The sequence below is a fragment of the Palaemon carinicauda genome, chromosome 4 (assembly GCF_036898095.1).
Source record: "Palaemon carinicauda isolate YSFRI2023 chromosome 4, ASM3689809v2, whole genome shotgun sequence".
NCBI lineage: Eukaryota > Metazoa > Arthropoda > Malacostraca > Decapoda > Palaemonidae > Palaemon > Palaemon carinicauda.
The window spans coordinates 182688832-182709959 of NC_090728.1; the positions used below are offsets into that span (position 1 = coordinate 182688832).

The 21128-nt window shown below is 35.1% G+C and overlaps 1 protein-coding gene across 2 annotated transcripts in view; it reads right to left on the minus strand.

Annotated features, from left to right (window-relative positions):
* LOC137640258 (RB1-inducible coiled-coil protein 1-like) overlaps positions 1-21128 on the minus strand; it is a 105404-nt gene that overhangs the window by 25107 nt on the left and 59169 nt on the right. For both annotated transcript variants that reach the window (XM_068372848.1, XM_068372849.1), the window contains exons 21-29: positions 20161-20325; positions 18672-18883; positions 18237-18432; positions 16843-16995; positions 16287-16487; positions 11542-11727; positions 11124-11321; positions 10664-10844; positions 9980-10044 (exon numbers count right to left, since the gene is read on the minus strand). In XM_068372848.1, coding sequence (XP_068228949.1) covers positions 9980-10044; positions 10664-10844; positions 11124-11321; positions 11542-11727; positions 16287-16487; positions 16843-16995; positions 18237-18432; positions 18672-18883; positions 20161-20325 — 1557 coding nt within the window. The remainder of the gene's footprint in view (positions 1-9979; positions 10045-10663; positions 10845-11123; positions 11322-11541; positions 11728-16286; positions 16488-16842; positions 16996-18236; positions 18433-18671; positions 18884-20160; positions 20326-21128) is intronic.

Below are 21128 nucleotides of genomic sequence, written 5' to 3' on the forward strand. Positions count from 1 at the left end.
GAAAGAGAGAGAGAGAGAGAGAGAGAGAGAGAGAGAGAGAGAGAGAGAGATTGTCCAAAATCTAAGATTGCACTGACCAAGAACTAAACAGTTTTTTTTTCATGAAATGATTAAAAACTGATGATAAAAGCGAATAATTCTTTCAACAATCTTACAAACAAATATATATATATATATATATATATAAACAACAAGGCAAGTATGGCGTGCAAATACTAAAACTTTAAAAAAGATATGAAGGTTGCCTCAAAAAAGTCTTAAATCATAACTACGTCCTTAACTAAAATTTCCGATGATTTCTTGGCTAAGCATAAGAAAACTGATGCTTCTATCTTGGCTATAATTAGGATCACAGACACACAATAATAGTTATTTTCCCCATATTTTAAAGCAAATCTATTTAACTTTCGACAATATCGGAGACGTAAATGTTTGAGAATATACCCATGAGATAAAGAGATGCTGGAGAACGAACAAATTTTAAAAACCAATTTCGAAAATACCACAATAACTTGAAAATACTCATCAGTATCAGTAAAATCTTAACAAACATGATATGCAAGGGTAGAGTAATGTTTATTTTCTTACATTAAAGTATTTATCGATAAATGTGCGCATTTAGGCAATGACGTCGATGAATTGCGCATTTACAAGTTCGACATGTGTGTGTGTTTTTGTAAAAAAAATCATATTCATAAAACAGATAATAATGATTAAATTAAATAAACCAATCAATTCTTTTCTGTATTTTATTTCTTTTAACTTTTATTAGGAAATACACATTTTATATAATTGATATGTACAAATGTACACCGGGCTTCCTTGAAATATACAAACATACACAGAGCATTCAATCAGTGCAACATCCCCAAACACCATGACCACTTTACGTTCACACACAAACACAGCGATGTCCAAACACACGCACACACACTAATAAACAAAAATAATAATGACAGTAGTGGAGGTGGTAAATAAGAGGGAGGGGTCTGGGAAAGGGGGTTGGATGGGGGAAGGGTGCCAGCCTCAGCCAAAGCTGTCCCTCGACGGTCGGTGTGCCCAGAGGGCTTCGCCTTTCGATCTGGTATCCGCAAACAAATCTCTGCAGGGGCTGTAGATGTAAATGGTGGTGTTTAGGAGGGGGGAGATGTACTGGTGGGGGGAAGGGTGAGATGTGTATCCGCCCAATATGAGGAGGAGAGATGGGTGACTCCCCCCTGAGGAGGAGAGGCGGTTGACTCCCCCACCCTCCAAAGAAAAAAAAAGAGCAAATCAGTGCAGGTAAGGGACCCGGTGGGAGTAGTAAGGGCAGATGAAGTAACAGGTAGTGTGCGGGAATGATAAGTGGATAGCGAGTAAAGGCAATAGGATCAGGGGAGAGGGATAGGAGAGAGAGATAGGGACAGGGGAGGGGTTTGGACGACTGACAGACGGACAGGGTTACGGGAGTAGGGGGAGGGATGGTTAAGACAGGGGGACGGACAGAAGAGGACGAACATGAAAAACGGAGAATAAAATCGATAAGGAGGTTCTGGTGAATTATAAACCGACAGACTATAATGGACAGTTTATATAAGGATTAGCGCAGACGTGATAAGGGGGTCAACTTTATGGCAGGTTAATAGGCGGAGAGTGATTTGCCCCTATGTGAGAAGGTGGGCTTTTTTGACGTTTTTGGTTTTGGATACTGTTTGATTACAGGCCTATAATAAGGAAAAGATTAACACTATACTTTTGACATCGGAACTATAACTGAAAAGCTTTAAATTCTTCGCTACTTTAAACGGTCGTCAGTAACTCGGTAGATAAATTCGCATTGGTGTATGAAAATATTGAAAACATAAGGGAACCAATAAATTTGCTTTGAGGAAATCGTTCCATAAATTCCTAAATTCCTCAGAGCTGTAAAGCTTTCCATCCTTACCTACTAAAAGAGGTCATCAGTAACCCATGCGATAAATTCACATGGATGAAAACATTGAATGCATACGGAAACCAATAAATTTGCTTTGAGGAAATCGTACAAAAAATTCCTAAATTCCTCAGAGCTGAAAAGCTCTCCATTCTTCGCTACTAAAAACGGCCGTTAGTAACCCAGGGGATAAATTCGCATTTGATGTATGAAAACATTATATGCATAAGGGAACCAATAAATTTGCATTAAAGCAAATCGTACAATAAATTCCTAAATTCCTCAGAGCTGAAAAGCTGTCCATTCTTCGCTATTAAAAACAGTCGTCAGTAACCCCGGAGATAAATTCGCATTGATGTATGAAAACATTGAAAGCACAAGGGAACCAATAAATTTACATTAAAACAAACAGTACAATAAATTCATTAATTCTTTAGAGCTGAAAAGCTCTCCATTCTTCGCTATTAAAAACAGTCGTTAGTAACCCCGGAGATAAATTCGCATTGAAGTATGAAAACATTAAATGCATAAGGGAACCAATAAATTTACATTAAAGCAAACAGTACAATAAATTCATTAATTCTTTAGAGCTGAAAAGCTCTCCATTCTTCGCTATTAAAAACAGTCGTTAGTAACCCCGGAGATAAATTCGCATTGAAGTATGAAAACAATAAATGCATAAGGGAACCAATAAATTTACATTAAAACAAACAGTACAATAAATTCCTAAATTCCTCAGAGCTGAAAAGCTGTCCATTCTTCGCTATTAAAAACAGTCGTCAGTAACCCCGGAGATAAATTCGCATTGAAGTATGAAAACATTAAATGCATAAGGGAACCAATAAATTTACATTAAAGCAAACAGTACAATAAATTCATTAATTCTTTAGAGCTGAAAAGCTCTCCATTCTTCGCTATTAAAAACAGTCGTTAGTAACCCCGGAGATAAATTCGCATTGAAGTATGAAAACAATAAATGCATAAGGGAACCAATAAATTTACATTAAAGCAAATTGTACAATAAATTCATAAATTCTTTAGAGCTGAAAAGTTCTCCATTCTTCGCTATTAAAAACAGTCGTCAGTAACCCCGGATATAAATTCGCATTGATGTATGAAAACATTAAATTCATACTGGAACCAATAAATTTACATTAAAGCAAATTGTACAATAAATTCATAAATTCCTATACTCCTCGGTGCTGAAATAAGCAACGAACATCATGTACCGGCAAATTAAAAGTACAGGTAACATACGAATAAAAAATATCAAAAATAAAAAAGTTGAAGAACAAGCTCGGCTGTGAATGGTGAGTTAAGATCTCTTAGATACACCGGGCAGGGTAGGATAGAGACGAGGGGGGTTATGGAGTAAGCGTTAGTAACCAGTGTCCCCCAAAAAATCAGTGCAAGATGGGGAGGAGACAACATAGGAAAGGTAGGGGGGGGGGATACCTGGAAGGAGCGACTACCTGGACCAGCAGGTAGTAGAAGGGTGTAGTAAACTTGCTCCCCCTGAGGGCTGGCTCGTGCCTACTATGCCAATATGATATAAAGACAAAAAAACGTGTAGCATAAGTCCGTTTATATTACTCTATTCTGTCCCACAAAAACCCTTCCTGAATGATATTAACCCATTAGCTAACCCAAGGCCCGGAAGCACTTTGACAAGAGGGACAAGCGGGCGATGACCCAAAGCAGAGGTCAGCATTCTTTTTTCTTCGCTTTTTTTCCTTTCCTTCCTAAACACAGTCAACTCTTTCTCTCTCCCTCTCTCCCATTCTCCTTCAAATGTCCTCTTATTCTTCGCCTCATCCTACATCATCATCATCATCTGCTCCTCCTCCTCCCTCTTATCCTCTCCAATCCAGTCCACCATCTTAGGAGTTAATGCAGTCACCCATCCTCCTAAAACTACCCCATCACCTGCACAGATTTGTTGGGGGGTCGAGAGCCCCCCTCAAACCAGTTCTACCCCGAGTTGCTGAGATTTGTTGGGGGAGATGATTGTAGGGTCGGGTAAAGAAGGGAGGGAGGGAGGGAGGGAAGGGGCATGAGTATAAGAAGTCTACTAGGAATCCATTATACGTACCTACTTTGGGGTACCCACCCTCCTCGACCTCCTCCCTACCTGCACTGATTTGTCTAGACGTTTGGGAGGGGGAAAGGGGAGGGGCTTTACAACAGAAGGAGTGTAACAGTGTGGGGGGCAACATACCCCCTCTCAGTCCCCCCAACCCCCCTGGAGTCTCCCCTTCTCTTGGCGACAGCGAAGTCGAGAATCTTGCAAACAACATTATTCCAAGATCAACTTATTTTTTTTTTTTTAGTTATCCACAGCATTATGTCTTTGACCTGTTGGGTTTTCTGAAGGTCTTTCTTCGTTGTCTTCCTTTTCTTATTTCAATTTCAACTCCCGAATCTTTGGGTTGAAAACAATATGGCTTCTGCGAATCTGGCACTCGATGTTTACTCGGGCAAAAAAAATTCTGAAGTGTTGAAATTTTATGTATATTGAAATTTCTTGAGATATAAAATTTCAATACTTCAGAGAGTTTTTGGCTGAGAACACATCGAGTGCCAGTCTTGATTTTCTCACCCCAAAAACACTCTGGAGTCTTGAAATTTCATGTATTTTGAAATTTTTTGAAAGACAAAATTTTCAAAATACATAAAACTTCAACACACTCGAGAGTTTTTGGCTGAGAAAACATTGATTGTAAGTTTCGATTTTCTCGCCCCAAAAACACTCTGGAGTTTTAAAATTTTATTTATTTTGATTTTTTTTTTCACATAATAGGCCTTTAATTAAATTTCCTATATTTGCTCTATCAAAAATTAAATCTTGGCTTTGAAGGGATGATAGACGGACAATCGATTTCTCCATTCTTCGAAAACACGTTTGGTATTTTACGAAATTATACTAAAACATTCAATACTATTACTATTTGGTGATGAAAAAATATATAAAATGCAGCAACAACAAGAGCGCTGATACTACTACTACTACTATTACAATAGTAGGACTTTAACTAGACGGGTCTTAATTTAAAAAATTAAAGCATCCGATGTATGAACCTATTTACAAATTTATGAAATGCTACATTTCATAAATTCAATGCAAACTTGTAAAAGATTCCCCATTTCAAGCAGTAGAATGGAACATAATTCATTATCATTATTGAACAACCACCAACTTGAAATAAAACTAAAAGGCCACAAAAAAAAAGACCTATTTTACATGAGAGACTTTCTCTCTCTCTCTCTCTCTCTCTCTCTCTCTCTCTCTCTCTCTCTCTCTCTCTCTCTCTCTCTCAATGACCCAAATCTGTCAATGTAACCCAAGACATGCCTCGAAAGGTCAACTAAACTACTACTGTTAAGATTTGTCCTCTAAAACAGGATATTTATTTTTCTAATGGAAATAGGATGCATCAAATTAATAACTTCCATATTACGTCGCTATATATTTAAGCTAAGGATGGAGGGTTTGGGGGAGCCTATAGGCCTATTTGCTGAGTCATCAGCAGCCATTGCCTGGCCATTCTTGGTCCTAGTTTGGGTAGAGAGGCGGCTTGGGCGCTGATCATACGTAATATGGTCAATCTCTAGGGCATTGTCCTGCTTGATAGTGCAATGTCACTGTCCCTTGCCTCTGCCATTCACGAGCGGTCTTTAAACCTAATTGTATGTAACAGACAGTATATTGAAATACACAGTTTGTAAAAGAAACTATGCATTTATATCGTAATTTTTAGGAAATTTATATTTTCACTGTTTAAACATTCTACTAAATTATACAAATATTCTCATTTATCACAATTTCAAAAAGGTTAAAAATATCTAAAATAAAAATCATCTGGTGCAGAAGATATAAAAAATGAAAGAAAATGTTTAAACATTCAAAGAAAAAAAGCTAATTTGTGCATTGAAAATAATCATGGGGTTATGATGATTCGAGACTAATGGCGAAAACTTTTTTTTTTTACTGTGTTCGAGTCCAACAAATCAAGCTCAGAAATCATATGAAAATGTTAAGTATTAAAAATAAAGGATAATCTTTCTTCCACAATTCTTCTCCTTGACAGAAAAAATCCTGGACGTTAAAACTACGAAAATTACAAGAATAATTACATTCAGAGTAAAATAAAATATAACCTAGACAAGATGAAAAACTCTACGGGGATTGTCAGTCACATTGTATTATCCGTCAATTTTAACGAAAAATTGATCTAATGTAATCTATCTGATCACGCAAATAGGCCTATACACATCTTTGAGAAAAGGCTTACTAACTGCTTTTATTTCTAAACCATCTGCGGCCCCTACACTTAACTAAATGCTAAAAATAACACATTTGGTTCACTTTGTCCTTGTCTGTGTTTTAAATCCAGGTCATCTAGTAATGGCGGGAATCTTACTCTCGGCCTTTTTTTATTTCGTTCCTTTTTTTCTGTTACCATGAGATGCCCATATCATCTTTGTCAAACTTTTTCTTATTGGCTTGGAAAATTTAACGCAAATTACAGGTATCGATGTAAAATAATATTAAACAGTAAAATACATATGAATAAATACAATAGTAATAAGATAAAAAACAGAAGAGGGACGAGAAAACACAATAGTAATAAGATAAAATGAGAAGAGGGACGAGAAAAAACAATAGAAATGAGATAAAAGAGAGAAGAGCAACGGGAAAAGAGACAAGGCCAAGAAGAAGATGCAACAATGACATCTTCCTTAAGGCTAACCATGAGACCAAAACACACTGCAGAAAACCGACCATTAAACAACAATTCCTAACCATCCATTACACCGTAAAAAAATTCTTTGACCACAAAGACTTTACCCTTCCACTCTTTTTTACTCTCACCACAAATCATACACCGAAAGATGGTAGAGAGGAAACAGGAGTTGTAAATCAAAGAAAAAACAAGAGCCGTTGTAAATCAAAGAAGGAAAAGATCCGTTGTAAATCAAAGAAATACAAGAGCCGCTATAAAGATTAAAAAAAAACAGGCGCGAAGTAACTATCTAATAATGCACTCGCTGAAGCCACCTTTGGCAAATTACTCCTATCGGATCTTCTTCCTTCTTTACTTCGTACCACTATTCAAATCGACAGAGAAACGCCGGGTTACGGGATGGGTGGGGTGGAGGTGGGGGTGGGGGAGGGGTAGTAAAGTAAATAACCAGTAATGCACCATGGTGAGGCAACCGCTGGCAAATTACTCCTCTTAGGTGTTATAAATTGCGTCCGACATCACCCATCCTCATCTTCGACGAGCCGAGCACAGCCAACTCTCGATAGCGTTCCCCGAACTAGTTTTTTTCGCGCATCAGCGTAACGCAATTATCTAAACGGAGTCTCGAATATTCACTTTTAATCTAATAAACATTGTCATCTATTTCTACGATAAACTTTCCGTTGAAGAATGTAATACCTTAAAAATATAAAATCGAGGATGGAACGCTTATGCAACCGACTTCCACATATTAAATCGCTTATGTAAAACTACCATTTAAACTAAGGAAAATCGACTACATTATTTGACCAACAAAATTCATAAATAAAATATTTATATTTATATTACATATTACCATTTGAAAACTTGGAAAATTATTGTTTACAAAGCCAACACACACACAATCTCTCTCTCTCTCTCTCTCTCTCTCTCTCTCTCTCTCTCTCTCTCTCTCTCTCTCTCCTCTCTCTCTCTCTCTCTCTCACACACAGAGCCAGGGACCAACAAAATTCACAGCACCCTCTGGCTTAATCTTACACTTTAAAAGGTTTAAAGGTCACTCATGAAAGGCAGGATCAAGGGAAAGTGACATTGCCTTATCAAGCAGGACAATGCCCTAGAGACTGATCATATATACATATGATCAGCGCCCAAAGCCAGCTAGGACCACGGAGGGCCAGGCAATGGCTGCTGATGACTCAGCTGATAGACCTATAGGTTCCCCCAAACCCCCATCCTTAGCTCACAAGGATGGTAAGGTTACAGCAACCAAAGAAACTAACGAGTTTGAGCAGAACTCGAACCCCAGTCTGGCGTTCACCAGTCAGGGGCGTTAAACATCTACCACCACAACCCTGGACATTTAAGGACTTTCTAATACATCTTCTACTCCATATATGCAACATTTCCCAGTCCTTCCTCGCCTCCTTCCTTCTAAAATTTTCAAATTATACATAATTTTTTACCAACCTATTATCTTCAACTCTTTCCATGACAAAACCCTCTAAAAATAACCTGGTCGGTCCTTCAACCTACATTACTCTTTTCAGCTATTTCATGTGTATCAATGTTATTAATCCTTTCAACTCTTCTCATGCCATATATGCTTCACAAAAATATTGATCTCAAGAGCTATAGGCCTAATCCAACATTTTCTTCCATAAAGGAGAGTTAGCGTTAGCCAAAAGGGACTCCCTACTTCAATTCTGTCACTCATCTCTTCTCTCATCATACCATTATTTGATATATTATTTACTTTCAAATATTTCCACATATCAACCAAATCAATCTTTCCACCTTCCAATCATTAGACCATCTTTATGGTTTCCATTTGTGATCCAAACCAAATCCTTGTTTACATAATATATAATTTCAATTCCTATCTTGAAACTTTTTAATTAGTCTCTGCAGTTTCTTTACACTATGCAAAATTTGTCTTGTACTATCTACAAACATTGCCCATTCTACATCTCAAGGCTCAATTTCTTATCAAACAACTTCGAACCTCTATCTACAAAAATCCTAAAGAATGGTAATGGAATTGCCACACAACCATATAATTATTCATATAATAATTGGTGTAGGTTAGATCTACCAGAATTTTAGTATATATGATATACAGTACAGTATGTTCAAATGCAAGCACACTAATATATCACCACTGTACGTACATGTTTATGTGACAAAACATTAAACCTACTAAGAAGGCATATCATTGAATAAGAAAAAATCCTGTAGACGAAACCTAAACTAATAGCCTCAACCCCCATACCACCAGAGGCAATGAATAAATCAGATGGCTTGAAAGTTACATCACTCTACAGGCATACAGTCTTTCTTACCCAAATGTAGCGATATCACTGAATTAATATCAAATTGTATCACCCAACACTCATAACATATCATCTAAACTGGAAAGCATACTCCCAAGAAATTAATATAGTAACAAAAATTTCATGGACTTCTAATGTAATGGTGTTTTATTTCTTGTGCAGGCAGTCCCAGACCTATTTCGTCACAAAAAAGTGATCTCTTAATATATGTCTCTTAGCTCACTTCTAACAACCTTTCTGGATGTTACACTCAAGTAAAAAAAATAGGTCTGCACAATTCTTGGACACAAATATAATTTGGATATACACCAATCTAAGCAATGTTTGCACGATCGGATGCACACTTACATAGACTGTGCTCTCCAACTTTGCAAAACGGTTAATGCAGCACCAAAAACATTAACCAAATCAAAGGGTTTCTAGACCGCAGATAGAGTACACTGAAATAGTAACCAGACACTTTCATAAATCATCATTCATCACAAATATTTTGCCTTTTCATCTTAACGCCAAATAAATGCCTGAATTATCAGAGCCTTCTATGACAACCTCCAACACAGTGTTCCTATTCTCAAGATACATTTCAATCGTCCTGATTCCTTGACATTTTTCTCGGAAAAATTATCTAGCAACAGAAATGGGTTGAATCTCAACCATTGTCATTTGTCCTTTTTCTCTATTAATATTATTAACTCCTAACTATTCTGTATTCTTGATGTACAATTATTTTCTCCAATGTAATTTCTCAGGGACAAAAACATCATATATGACTTACCTTTCTTCAATACAAAATAGGTCAAAATAAAAGCTTAAATACCAAACATGCTTAAGATGAAGGATATTTTTGATGAGTCACAAATTAACATATTCATCAATATCAGATATTATTTGATAAAAATATTCTTTTGTTTGCAATTTGCAAGTTTCTAGCTTTGCTTATTATTACCCCCAAAGACATCCTTCAAAAGAAATTGATATACTGTACTCACTTTCTTTGCCTGGCAGAATTCTTTGTTGACTACTTCAGCAGTGCAATACAACTTGTGCGGAGCATCTGGAGAACCAAAATCTTCATTAGAAAACTTTGAACAATCTTCAGATATTAATATCAATTATGACTTACAGAGGCATTTTTACAAAATGTCATAAACGTACATAACTGGTGATTTCTCGGAGAAGATATAATTAACTTCTGGATAAATGACACTAAAGACTTTAAGGAATAAGAATCATTGATGATTTTGAAGAGCAATCCTAGTAAAAGATTTTGAGAGAACATCTTTATGAACGCCTTTTAGGAATGCCATCGATAATTTCTGATGACCAACGTCAGAATTATGGAAAACATTAATTAGATAATCTCTGAGAACAAATGACAACTATCATGGGACTAATGTCATAAATAAATTCTTAACAGGAATGTTATCACTAACTTCCAAGAAAAAATATAATCGACGACTGACGAACAATTGCTATTTAGTTCCACGACATTCAAATTTTACTAAATCTAAAAACAACCTAATTAAAATAATCTAAGTAACTTTGCTGAATACTATGAAAAACCGGGCAAAGAGATATACATGCGCTAGGTTTACCACAGTTTAAAATATACTACACTTCATGACCTTAAATTACTGGTTTGAAAATCATGAAGTTGGGAACCATATACTGACCTTTTGATAAATGAAGTGGCCCATAAGAGTCTGTGTGCAGGAAATGTAGGTGTGGATTTGATTCCAAAAACACTCGGTAATGGAGGTAATTTTCATCCCAAACCAATAATACTGCATCTCCAGCCTGACAGCTATGTACATTTATTTTTCCTCGCTCGACTAAGGAGGTCGCACTTCGAGACTGTTGGGAGAAAAAGATAATCAAAGCATTATATAAAATTAATCATGGAGACTAACACTTCCCATCCTTAAAAAAAATTATTCGAATTCCTCATAAACTTACAGAAAATGCGGCAGTTTCTTAATGAACTTAAGTCTACATTATCCATTACATTATTATAAAAAAGATTTTGATACAGATATGCAAGAAGGGAAAACAGAAGAGCTTATTACAAAATTAACTACAGTACATAAATGAAAACATTTATATAATAATAGATAATATAACAATGATACTTACCAACTTGTCTTTAAGCTCCTGGTTCTCCAGCTGAAGTCTACGTACATCTTCATAATTCGGTCCTCCAGAGGCAGCACCAGCATCCGTGAAAGACATACTGAGGTCATGATGTCTTTCTGTCGTGAAGCTGAGCCTCTTGGCTCTCAATAATTCATTTTCTAGTCTGTGAACATCTTTCTGTAGGACCTCGCAGCGTTCCTTCGCAGAAGAATAAATAAACAGAACATAATGAGGTACACTACGTGCTGGCGATGAATGATGAATTTTTATGCATACTCATAAGACAACCAAAGAGGAATGACAATAGATACAGGAGAAAAATATATATAAGAGGAAATTTAATGAATCCTGTTTTCTTAATAAAGCAATTTGTCTTCAACTTAAAAATACAATGAAAATTACCAACATGAATACTCACCTTCAGGCCTTGGTTTTCAGACGCTAAGGCAGTTATGAACTGATCTGTCGATTCATTAGCCGCATTGTGTACTAATCTTCTTAGTTTCTCGGTTTCATCAGTTAGCAGTTCTACTCTGAGACGAAGGTCCTCAATCACTCTCTCCTTATCCTGAGTTACAGACTTTATGGCATCATTGAAAACAACCTGAAGAATTAGAATTGAGAAAGTTACAAAACTGAAGTAAGGAAGAGGAACAACAAATTACATACTTTAAAAGTACAAATTGATAAATCTAATTTCCTAAGTAGTCTTTCTCTAAACTCTTTTAATACCCATGGAATAAGAATTAGCAGGCTCTGAAAAGAAAAGTAAAATTTAGCGTCTTTGATGGCAATTTATATCCACATTTGAAAAGGTGCCCTTAACATTGTGTAATATATCTATGGTATTTACACAAAATTAATTTCAGAAAATATCAAAGGTAGGTATAATGATTCATAGTAATTATAGTGGATTATCTCTTATATAAAATTGTTTTCTTCACAGCAACATCGATTAGTGTTGATAAATTAAGAGAGATTAAATCCCTTCTAGGATGCTGTACAATGAAGCTAAAAGCATCAGGAACATAAGCATAAACTATCATTATCATCCAAGATACCTAATTATTATGAACACTACCATTACCGGGAGACTAAAATAAGATACTATTAGCTGAGCTTCTTCTCTGGGCTTTGTTACTTTGGTCAAATGAAAATATAAAAGTTTATCAATTCTTGTCTGCCACTCAGATAGCCTTCAAAGAAAAGGAAACTGCAATTTGCTTTTTTTTTTACCTTTAACCCTGGATAGGTACGCTCCTCGGACACCCCTTTAAGGGTATACTCGGACGCGAACGACCCCAACGCCAAAAAAAATTCTTGAAAAATCAGTTTTTGCAGTAACCTCTTTTTTCTTTTGCCAAAAAATACTTCAATGAATGCTTAAAACAACTGTAAAGATAAATACTACTCATCTGCAGAAAAACTATTTATTATAAATATTTTAAAAAATTAAGTAGAAAAAACAAAAGACCTGACATAAAAATTCAAAAAAAAAAAGGTTATACATATATACACAAATCCTTTTAGGAATTGATTCTTGAATGTTTAGGACACATCTTGATGTATTTTGGATGAAATCAGACCCATGGAGGTGAAGATCTGAAATGAGAAAAAAAGGGTAACTTTTTTTGGCCCAAAAAATTTGTCCAAATTTCATGAATTTTTTTGGGTACCCAAATGAAATAGGAAGTGGCTAATTTTTTTAGGGAATAAACATATGTTATCCTAAAATAGAAATATGTAAAAAAATCTTCATTATTTTGTAAATTACATTTATATCAGGGGCCATATCTAAAGCTAATTTTTTGAGTACTTAGAAATTTCGTAAAAAAAATACATATATTTAATATATAATATGATATTTATGCAGGTAAAAATATACCAAAATATCACAAATTCTATAGGGAACAAGAATATATATAGATAGGGCAACTTACGCTTCGGATATGTCCACAAAATGGCCGCCAACCACACTGACTCAGACTCCCTAATCTGCCACTTGAAATGTAGGAAGGGTATGTCAATTTCAAGGTGTTATTTACTAATCTAATTATTATTGGATATGCATAAAAATTGTATGGTGGGTTGCTGGATAATTGTCGATTATTTTACGACTATAACATTAAAATTCTGACCCAAAAAAATTTTTTTGAAGGGAAATAAAATCGAAAAAAAAAAAACAAAAATGTGAAACAATATAATATTTTAGCTAAAAAATTTGATGATATTCAATCAAAAAAGAAGTAAACAAAATTTTCCGACAAATAAACATCTAGAGGAATCATTACTCTGTGATAGTTCCTTAGTACGTAGTAATTTTGAAAGAAATGGGAAAAAACGAAAAAATGGCAATAACCGGAAAATCGAACACATACCTATATACACGCCATATCTGGCTAAAAAAAAGATAGGCATGGGTAGCCAGATCATCTAGAAACACTTTCCAACACTATAAAAATATAAGTTTTGCGACACTACTTGCCAATTCCTTACGGTAACATGACTAAGCAAAAAAAATGCAAAACAAATAAAAAGGGGCACTCGCGGAAAAATGGCTAACATTCTAATATACGGCATTTCAGAAAAAAAAAAATTCAGCCACGTGCTAGGCAAACCATCAAGGCACATTTTCCGACAAATAAACATCTAAATGAATCATTACTCTGTGATAGTTCCTTAGTACGTAGTAATTTTGAAAGAAATGGGAAAAAATGAAAAAATGGCAATCACAGGAAAATCGAACACATACCTATATATACGCCATATCTGGCTAAAAAAAAAGATAGGCATGGGTAGCCAGATCATCTAGAAACACTTTCCAACACTATAAAATTATAAGTTTTGCGACACTACTTGCCAATTCCTTACGGAAACATGACTAAGCAAAAAAATGCAAAACAAATAAAAAGGGGCACTCGCGGAAAAATGGCCATTCTAATATACGGCATTTCAGAAAAAATAAATTTCAGCCACGTGCTAGGCAAACCATCAAGGCACATTTTCCGACAAATAAACATATAAATGAATCATTACACTGTGATAGTTCCTTAGTACGTAGTAATTTTGAAAGAAATGGGAAAAAACGAAAAAATGGCAATCACAGGAAAATCGAACACATACTTATATATACGCCATATCTGGCTAAAAAAAAAATAGGCATGGGTAGCCAGATCATCTAGAAACACTTTCCAACACTATAAAAATATAAGTTTTGCGACACTACTTGCCAATTCCTTACGGTAACATGACTAAGCAAAAAAATGCAAAATAAATAAAAAGGGGCACTCGCAGAAAAATGCCCAACATTCTAATATATGGCATCTCAGATAAAAAAAAAGACATGCACGTGTTAGCCCAACCATCAAGGCACACTTTCTAACACATAAATTTTTACAAATACTGTATTGAAAAAAAAACAGAAATTGGCAACCGCAGTTAAATACCCAATATACCAATAACTACGTCGTATCTGACAAAAACAAAGTCCCGCATGGGTAGCCAGATCATCTAGACACACTTTCCAACACTAAAAAAGCAAAAGTTTTACGACACTATTTGGCAATATCTTACGGAAAAATGACTTGGCAAAAAAATGAAAAAAAATGAAAAAGGGGCACTCGCGGTAAAATGCCCAACATTCTAATATACGGCATCTTAAATAAAAAAAAAAAGACATGCACGTGTTAGCCCAACCATCAAGGCACACTTTCTAACACATAAACATGAAAAAAAAAATGAATAATATACGGCAATTCCTTACTACGTAAATTTTTTTACAAATATTGAAAAAAACCAGAAATTGGCAACCGCAGTTAAATACCCAATATACCAATAACTACGTCGTATCTGACAAAAACAAAGTCACGCATGGGTAGCCAGATCATCTAGACACACTTTCCAACACTAAACAAGCAAAAGTTTTACGACACTATTTGGCAATATCTTACGGAAAAATGACTTGGCAAAAAAATGAAAAAAAATTAAAAAGGGGCACTCGCGGTAAAATGGTCCTCGTGGTGATGAACGACATTTTAACTAAAAAAAAAATCATGCACATGGTAGCCAAACAATCCACCAAGACTTTCCACAACTGATAACCTATACAAGTTGCACCATTCTACGACAATTTCATAATACGTAATAACTTTGATAATTATGCAAATTACCTTAGAAGGGTAAACTCGGTCGCGCTCGACCCCGACGCGTCTCAGAAATCGGGGAAGGAGTACAGCTACAGCAATGCACATCTGGACACTACTAGAGCGTGTAGGGGAGACACCTCCTGCAGGTCGATCACCCACAAATTCAGTCACGGGGGTGAGTCACGTGAGAAAAACCTTTTTTTTTGACGCTCGGGGTCGCGTACGACCCACCGTACCTATCCAGGGTTAAAGGTAGTAATGGCCAAAGCACCAGCCACCTATTGAGATATTACCACTACAGAGTAGTAGAACTTTTTAAAGAGGGGGTTAAAGTTTGATGTTGGTTCCATCTATAAGTATACACACTCACACAGATTTGTCTAGTATATTCCTTAAATGTTCTCCTCTTTTCTCATATATCTAGTAACACTTAGTTGATTTCAGCTAACACTCTCTTAAAGTGGGTAGTTACTATAACTATTCAGTGGCTATTTTCCTACATGGAAAAGTTAGTAACGAGACTCTCTAGTGAGGCAAGCAAGTTCTTTTAAGACACTGGAATCATACAAATGTTCTCTAGTTTTGGATAGTACCATAACCTTTGTACAATATTCTATTACCCTCAGTTTGAGTTATCTTGTTTGAGCGTAAACTCAAGCATATTTCTTTTCTCTCAATTTGGTATTCTTTTGCATATTTGTTCTCTAATTCTAAAGTTCTTTTCTGCAAAGGGTTACTTTGTGTAACGGGAAGTTTACTTTTCTAATTAGGGTTGCAGCTTGGCTTGCAATAATAATAATGATACACTCCCTGAGGTAAAAAAAAAAAATTTGAAAAAAATTACATAAAAGAGTTCCTACTGTGGACCAATATTCCTTGACTAAATATTACTTGACCTCAACATAAAGGTCACCTACCAAATTACAAAGAAATCAGCTTCTGAAAGCTTCTCCCAAAAGAATAGAAGAGAACATTTCCTCATAAGTTCCTTAGTGCTATCAATTTCTTATGCACTAACCTGTTTTTCAGACTCTATTCTCCTTCTTTCCTCTTTTCTCAATTCTTCATGCTTGAGTAGCTGATCCTGTTGAGCCAAAGAAAACTGCTCTTCCATCATCATCTTTGCTGCTTCTACTGCTGCTTCTTTCTCTCTCTCAAGCTCCTCCCGCAATCTAGCTAAGGCTGCTTCATGTGAGGCGAGATCCAGAAACTCTCCTCTCTACAAAGATAAAAAAGACTAACTCGTTAAAATGCTTTGTCTAAAGAACACACACAAAAAAAAAGACTTGAATCCTGAATGAAAAGTATCATTGGAATTAATGTTCTCAAATAGAATAGACCAGTCCTTAGTTAGATTTCTCAACTAAGCTATCTAGATACACTACCTTTTATTCACAACCTTGATAAAATAAAATTATAACATGTATTTAATAGCACAATGATCAATTCAACCACAAAAGGATAAGAAATAGAATTTTTATTAATTTTAACAAAACTAATACAAACAGATGGCAATTCACAAAAATATTCAACACAAATTAAAATATGCAATACTTTATTACAACAATACAAACCTCAAACTTTTCCAGTGAAGTTTCTGATGGAGACTTATCCATGCTAGCTGTAGTCATCATTCTAAACCTTGACCGTAGGCTTTCGAGTTCCATTTTGTACTGTTGCCTTACATTTTCTATTTCTCCCGCTCGCTCATCACGCCATCTCGTCTCCTGCAAATACAGTATATCAATAATTAATACTAAAAATAACTTTCAAGGAAAATCATTTGCCTAATACAATTCTCCTTGATAATAAATACTTGTGTCCAGCATTCTTCAGACAGTATTGTACTGTATACCTATGTCAATATCAATAGAAAATTAATTGCCAAAAAACATTGCAATTCTATTCCTATTAATGTAATTGAACTCCAAAAATACCTCTCATTATTACATCTTTTAGCTCACTTTGATTTTTAATCCTGTACTGCACAATATTTCCAATACACTCCAATAACAATTTTTTTTTATTCTTGTCAAATGTTCTCAAAATCTCATCCAATTATTTGTAATTGGTCATATCAGCTACATGCAAAGGCAAGGATCTTCTATCATATAAAAAATTATATCGAATAAAGATGATTCACTTCTGTATACATGTATGGATCAGAATTCCAATGACCTCAATCAACTTTAACAAAGCAGTTTAAACTCTTAGGTGCAGGGTTTTATGTCTCATACTTCTTAAGATTCCCCTAAATTTTTATTTATTTTCTCTGATTACTTTGAACCTCCTTTTGCTTAAAATTCTTCCTCCCTCTCATCATCAGAACCTTTGGGACAATTCAATAACAATCCTCACAATATACTCTTGTGGTTTAGTTTAAATACTTTATGACTTACTCTTTTCTATCTGGCATGTTATCTTTCAAGCTCCAGTTTTCACCTAAATTTGAGAGAGAATTCGTTTAGACAGGCCTAGAAAGCACTGTGACAATCAAACACCTTGTCTCGGTGGTAGGGTTAAACTATTTAAAAATAACAGTAATCAAGTGAAGGTTTTGAAATTTTAAAAAATTTACTCAGTAGTGTCCAGCATCTATTTCATAATTTTTTTTTTTCAAAATTAAGGGAAGACAAACACCTTAGAAAACATATTACCCAAATAAAGCCAGAGGCTGATGAACACATATGGGTCACTTCACCATAAATTTCTTTCCAAGGAAATCTATCAAACCATAAGAAAATTACACTGCATAAAAACGATTACAGAATGTTCCTACACTGTATGTCGTTTTACAAGTAACAACTAGTACATTAATCTTTTTAAGCCGTGTATGGAACAGAGCAAACTGAATAATTAGCTTTCATGGGAAATTAGCCCCCTGTTTTATCTTTACAAAATACCTGAAAAAATCCAAACCTTCAAATTTTTAGGGAAATCAACAATTTTCCATAATTCTTCTACTTACCAGTTCTGATATCTTTGCTGCCATTTCTGTTTGCTTCTCTTCTTCCCAGTCTTGTTTACATTTTGCCAGTTCCAAGGCATGTTTTTCTGTGAGTTCCTTATGCTGGGTATCGACAACTTGTCGCCACTCGCTAACAAGCTGGCAACGAACTTCCTCACAAGCTGCTCGGATAGCCTCTTCTTTCTCCGTAAGCAATCTGTGAACATCAAACAATACATTATCTACCTATAATTAACAAAAATTCTAAATTAATACAAACTTGAACAACTCTCACCGATCGTTAATCAACAAGTACAGTAAAGCATTTGAAAAATTCAATGTACCACATGAAAAAAAAATCAACTTTCACAAGTGTTTCATATTGTATTTGAAAAAGACAATCATTTGTAGTTCAAAGTAATGTAAAACATCAGAATAAAATACTTTGATGCCTACCTGCATACTTCCTCTTTATGCTCTTTCTGTAACTGCTCTCTCAAACACTCGAGAGCTTTCTTTTCTCTCTCGCTGAAGCTAACCTCCAAAATTTGTACAATTTTGTCCTTTTCCTCTTGAATATGTGAATAAAAACGCTCTTGGTAATTCTTCTCAAGCTCACTACGTTCACATTGTGCTTTTTCAAGAGCTTCTTCCAAGGTTTTCAGTTTCTGGAAGGCAAATATTTTTGGAAAATTAAAAAAAGAAATGAATACTGGGAAGGTACTTTGTAAAAACTACCCAATATGGGTTACAGAGCAAATATGCCTTTGCTGTCCTCACTTCCTAAATGAAAGTTTACATTATCATCAGTATCAAAGGTTTTCCCTGCAAGAATTTCATATATAATGTTTTCCCTCTGACTGGCTTAATATTAAGTCTTAACGTATACAAATTCTCTGTGAATCTCAAGACCTTAACGTTGGTATTTACCCAGATACTTTCAAGCTAACTACTTCTCTGACTGACTGCCATTTTTTTCCTTTTCACCACAAGCCTATACAACCTTAAATCTTGAGAGCTCAATATGTCTTCCAGCTTAAGGACACACTATCTCTCCACCAAGGTACTCCTAATTCATGTAAATTTTCAATGCTCACAAGCAATGAATCTTAACCTTTCTGGAACCCCATTCTCTTAAAAAAAATTATTTTATTTCTTTGACAGTACCCATATGTCACATACATAAAAATGTAAATATCTTTTGCAAAAACATTCATTACTACTGCTTAATGAAGTCTAGCTATGACTATCCACTTGATTCATCTCAATATTAGCAATTGGCTTGACTATCATGTTGCCAAGGTAATCTAAACATTCTATTAGCTTGTAGATCTACTCTTCCACCATAACATGGGTCCTACCCCTCTCACCCATTACTTCAGCTCAAAACTTTCATGCATTGGAAATCCCTTTGCTCTACACTGAGCAGCTCATGTTACTATGTTACATTTAATATTTATGTAATTCACCCCAACACCTTTCTTTCTAATCCAAATGGCAACGTTCCTTATTGGGATTTCTTTTGGGATTTCTTTTCAAATCAAGTTTTGGACACTAGACTTGGTCTTGCTTACATTGCCCTTCATCTACCTCTTTTTCAGTCAATTCTTCCATCTTTTACATATTTCTCATTCCTTCTGGATTTGTTGACACCCACTCATCTCTTGTTATGAAATGCAATAAGATATTCAAAAGCTGAATAGTTTGTCCACATTATCTGTTCCAAACCATTCACAATATACAGTAGAATGTATATATACTAGAACAACAAAAGTAAAAAAAAAAAAAAAATTTAATAAAGCGCATACTGTATGTGTGAGACAAACAGAAGCTTCAGTGGTCTCAAGTTTAGAAAATGAAATATCAGAACCACCTATGGCTAATAACACCTCGGACATTAATATTGTAATAGTATTACTTTCATAAAAAAGGAAGAATTAGTTACCATACTAAGGGTAGCTAATTCTTCTTGCCGTGAAGAATCCTCATCTTGCCACTTTTCTTTCATAGCTACCATTTCTAATTCGTGCTCTAAGGTTAATTGCTTCACAGCCTCGACCTTCTCCTCCATAAGCATTCTCTTCACTTCCTCAAATTCTGCTGTTGTTTGCTGTTGGGAGAGAAGAACTTGATTACGTTTACACTTCAAGAATAATTCAACTGCATTACAAAACTGTTAAGTGGATGAACTAATAAATTTAGTTTTAAAATGTGGTATTCTTAGTACAGTAGAACCATTTCCATAAACTAAATTTCATACTAAATTCTATTATAACATACACTGCCTATACAGGCACTGCAATTTATCAACTAAAAGTTTACTGCTTTATATACAAACTCCTCAAGCAGACATACCTTAATTGGCAGCGACAAATTCTACCAGACATAATTAAAATGTTTTGAAAGTGACAAAGCATGCAACCCTTTCAACCACTCACACAAAAAGCAGATGCCATTTCATGCTTTCATATACAATTATCATGAGGCATGATGAAAGAGGGGATTAATTGAGTACTTTATTTACGATTGATAAAATTGCTTTAAATCTCTTTAAGAGACAGTACCTAGGAGGGTCTACTTGATATAGTGCAGAACTTAGGGATTAAACTGGTCAGGAACAGTGTTCTGAGCAATCTCATTGGTAATGTGAGTAGCATATGCCTGACTACTAGATGATAATTTTCCCTTTGACATGCATGTCATTAAGGAACAGATAAGATGTCGCAGCTCATAACATAGGGAGACAATGTCTCTTGTGAATAGATGAGGAATGAACCCCACAATCTTGAAAAGAAGTTTCTTTACCTGGTAATATTCATTTAGTGCTATTATAAAATCACAAATTTTTAAGTAATTTGTATTTTTCCTAACATACTTACCTAGAACTACCTTCTTAGGAGTTACTGGCTAACT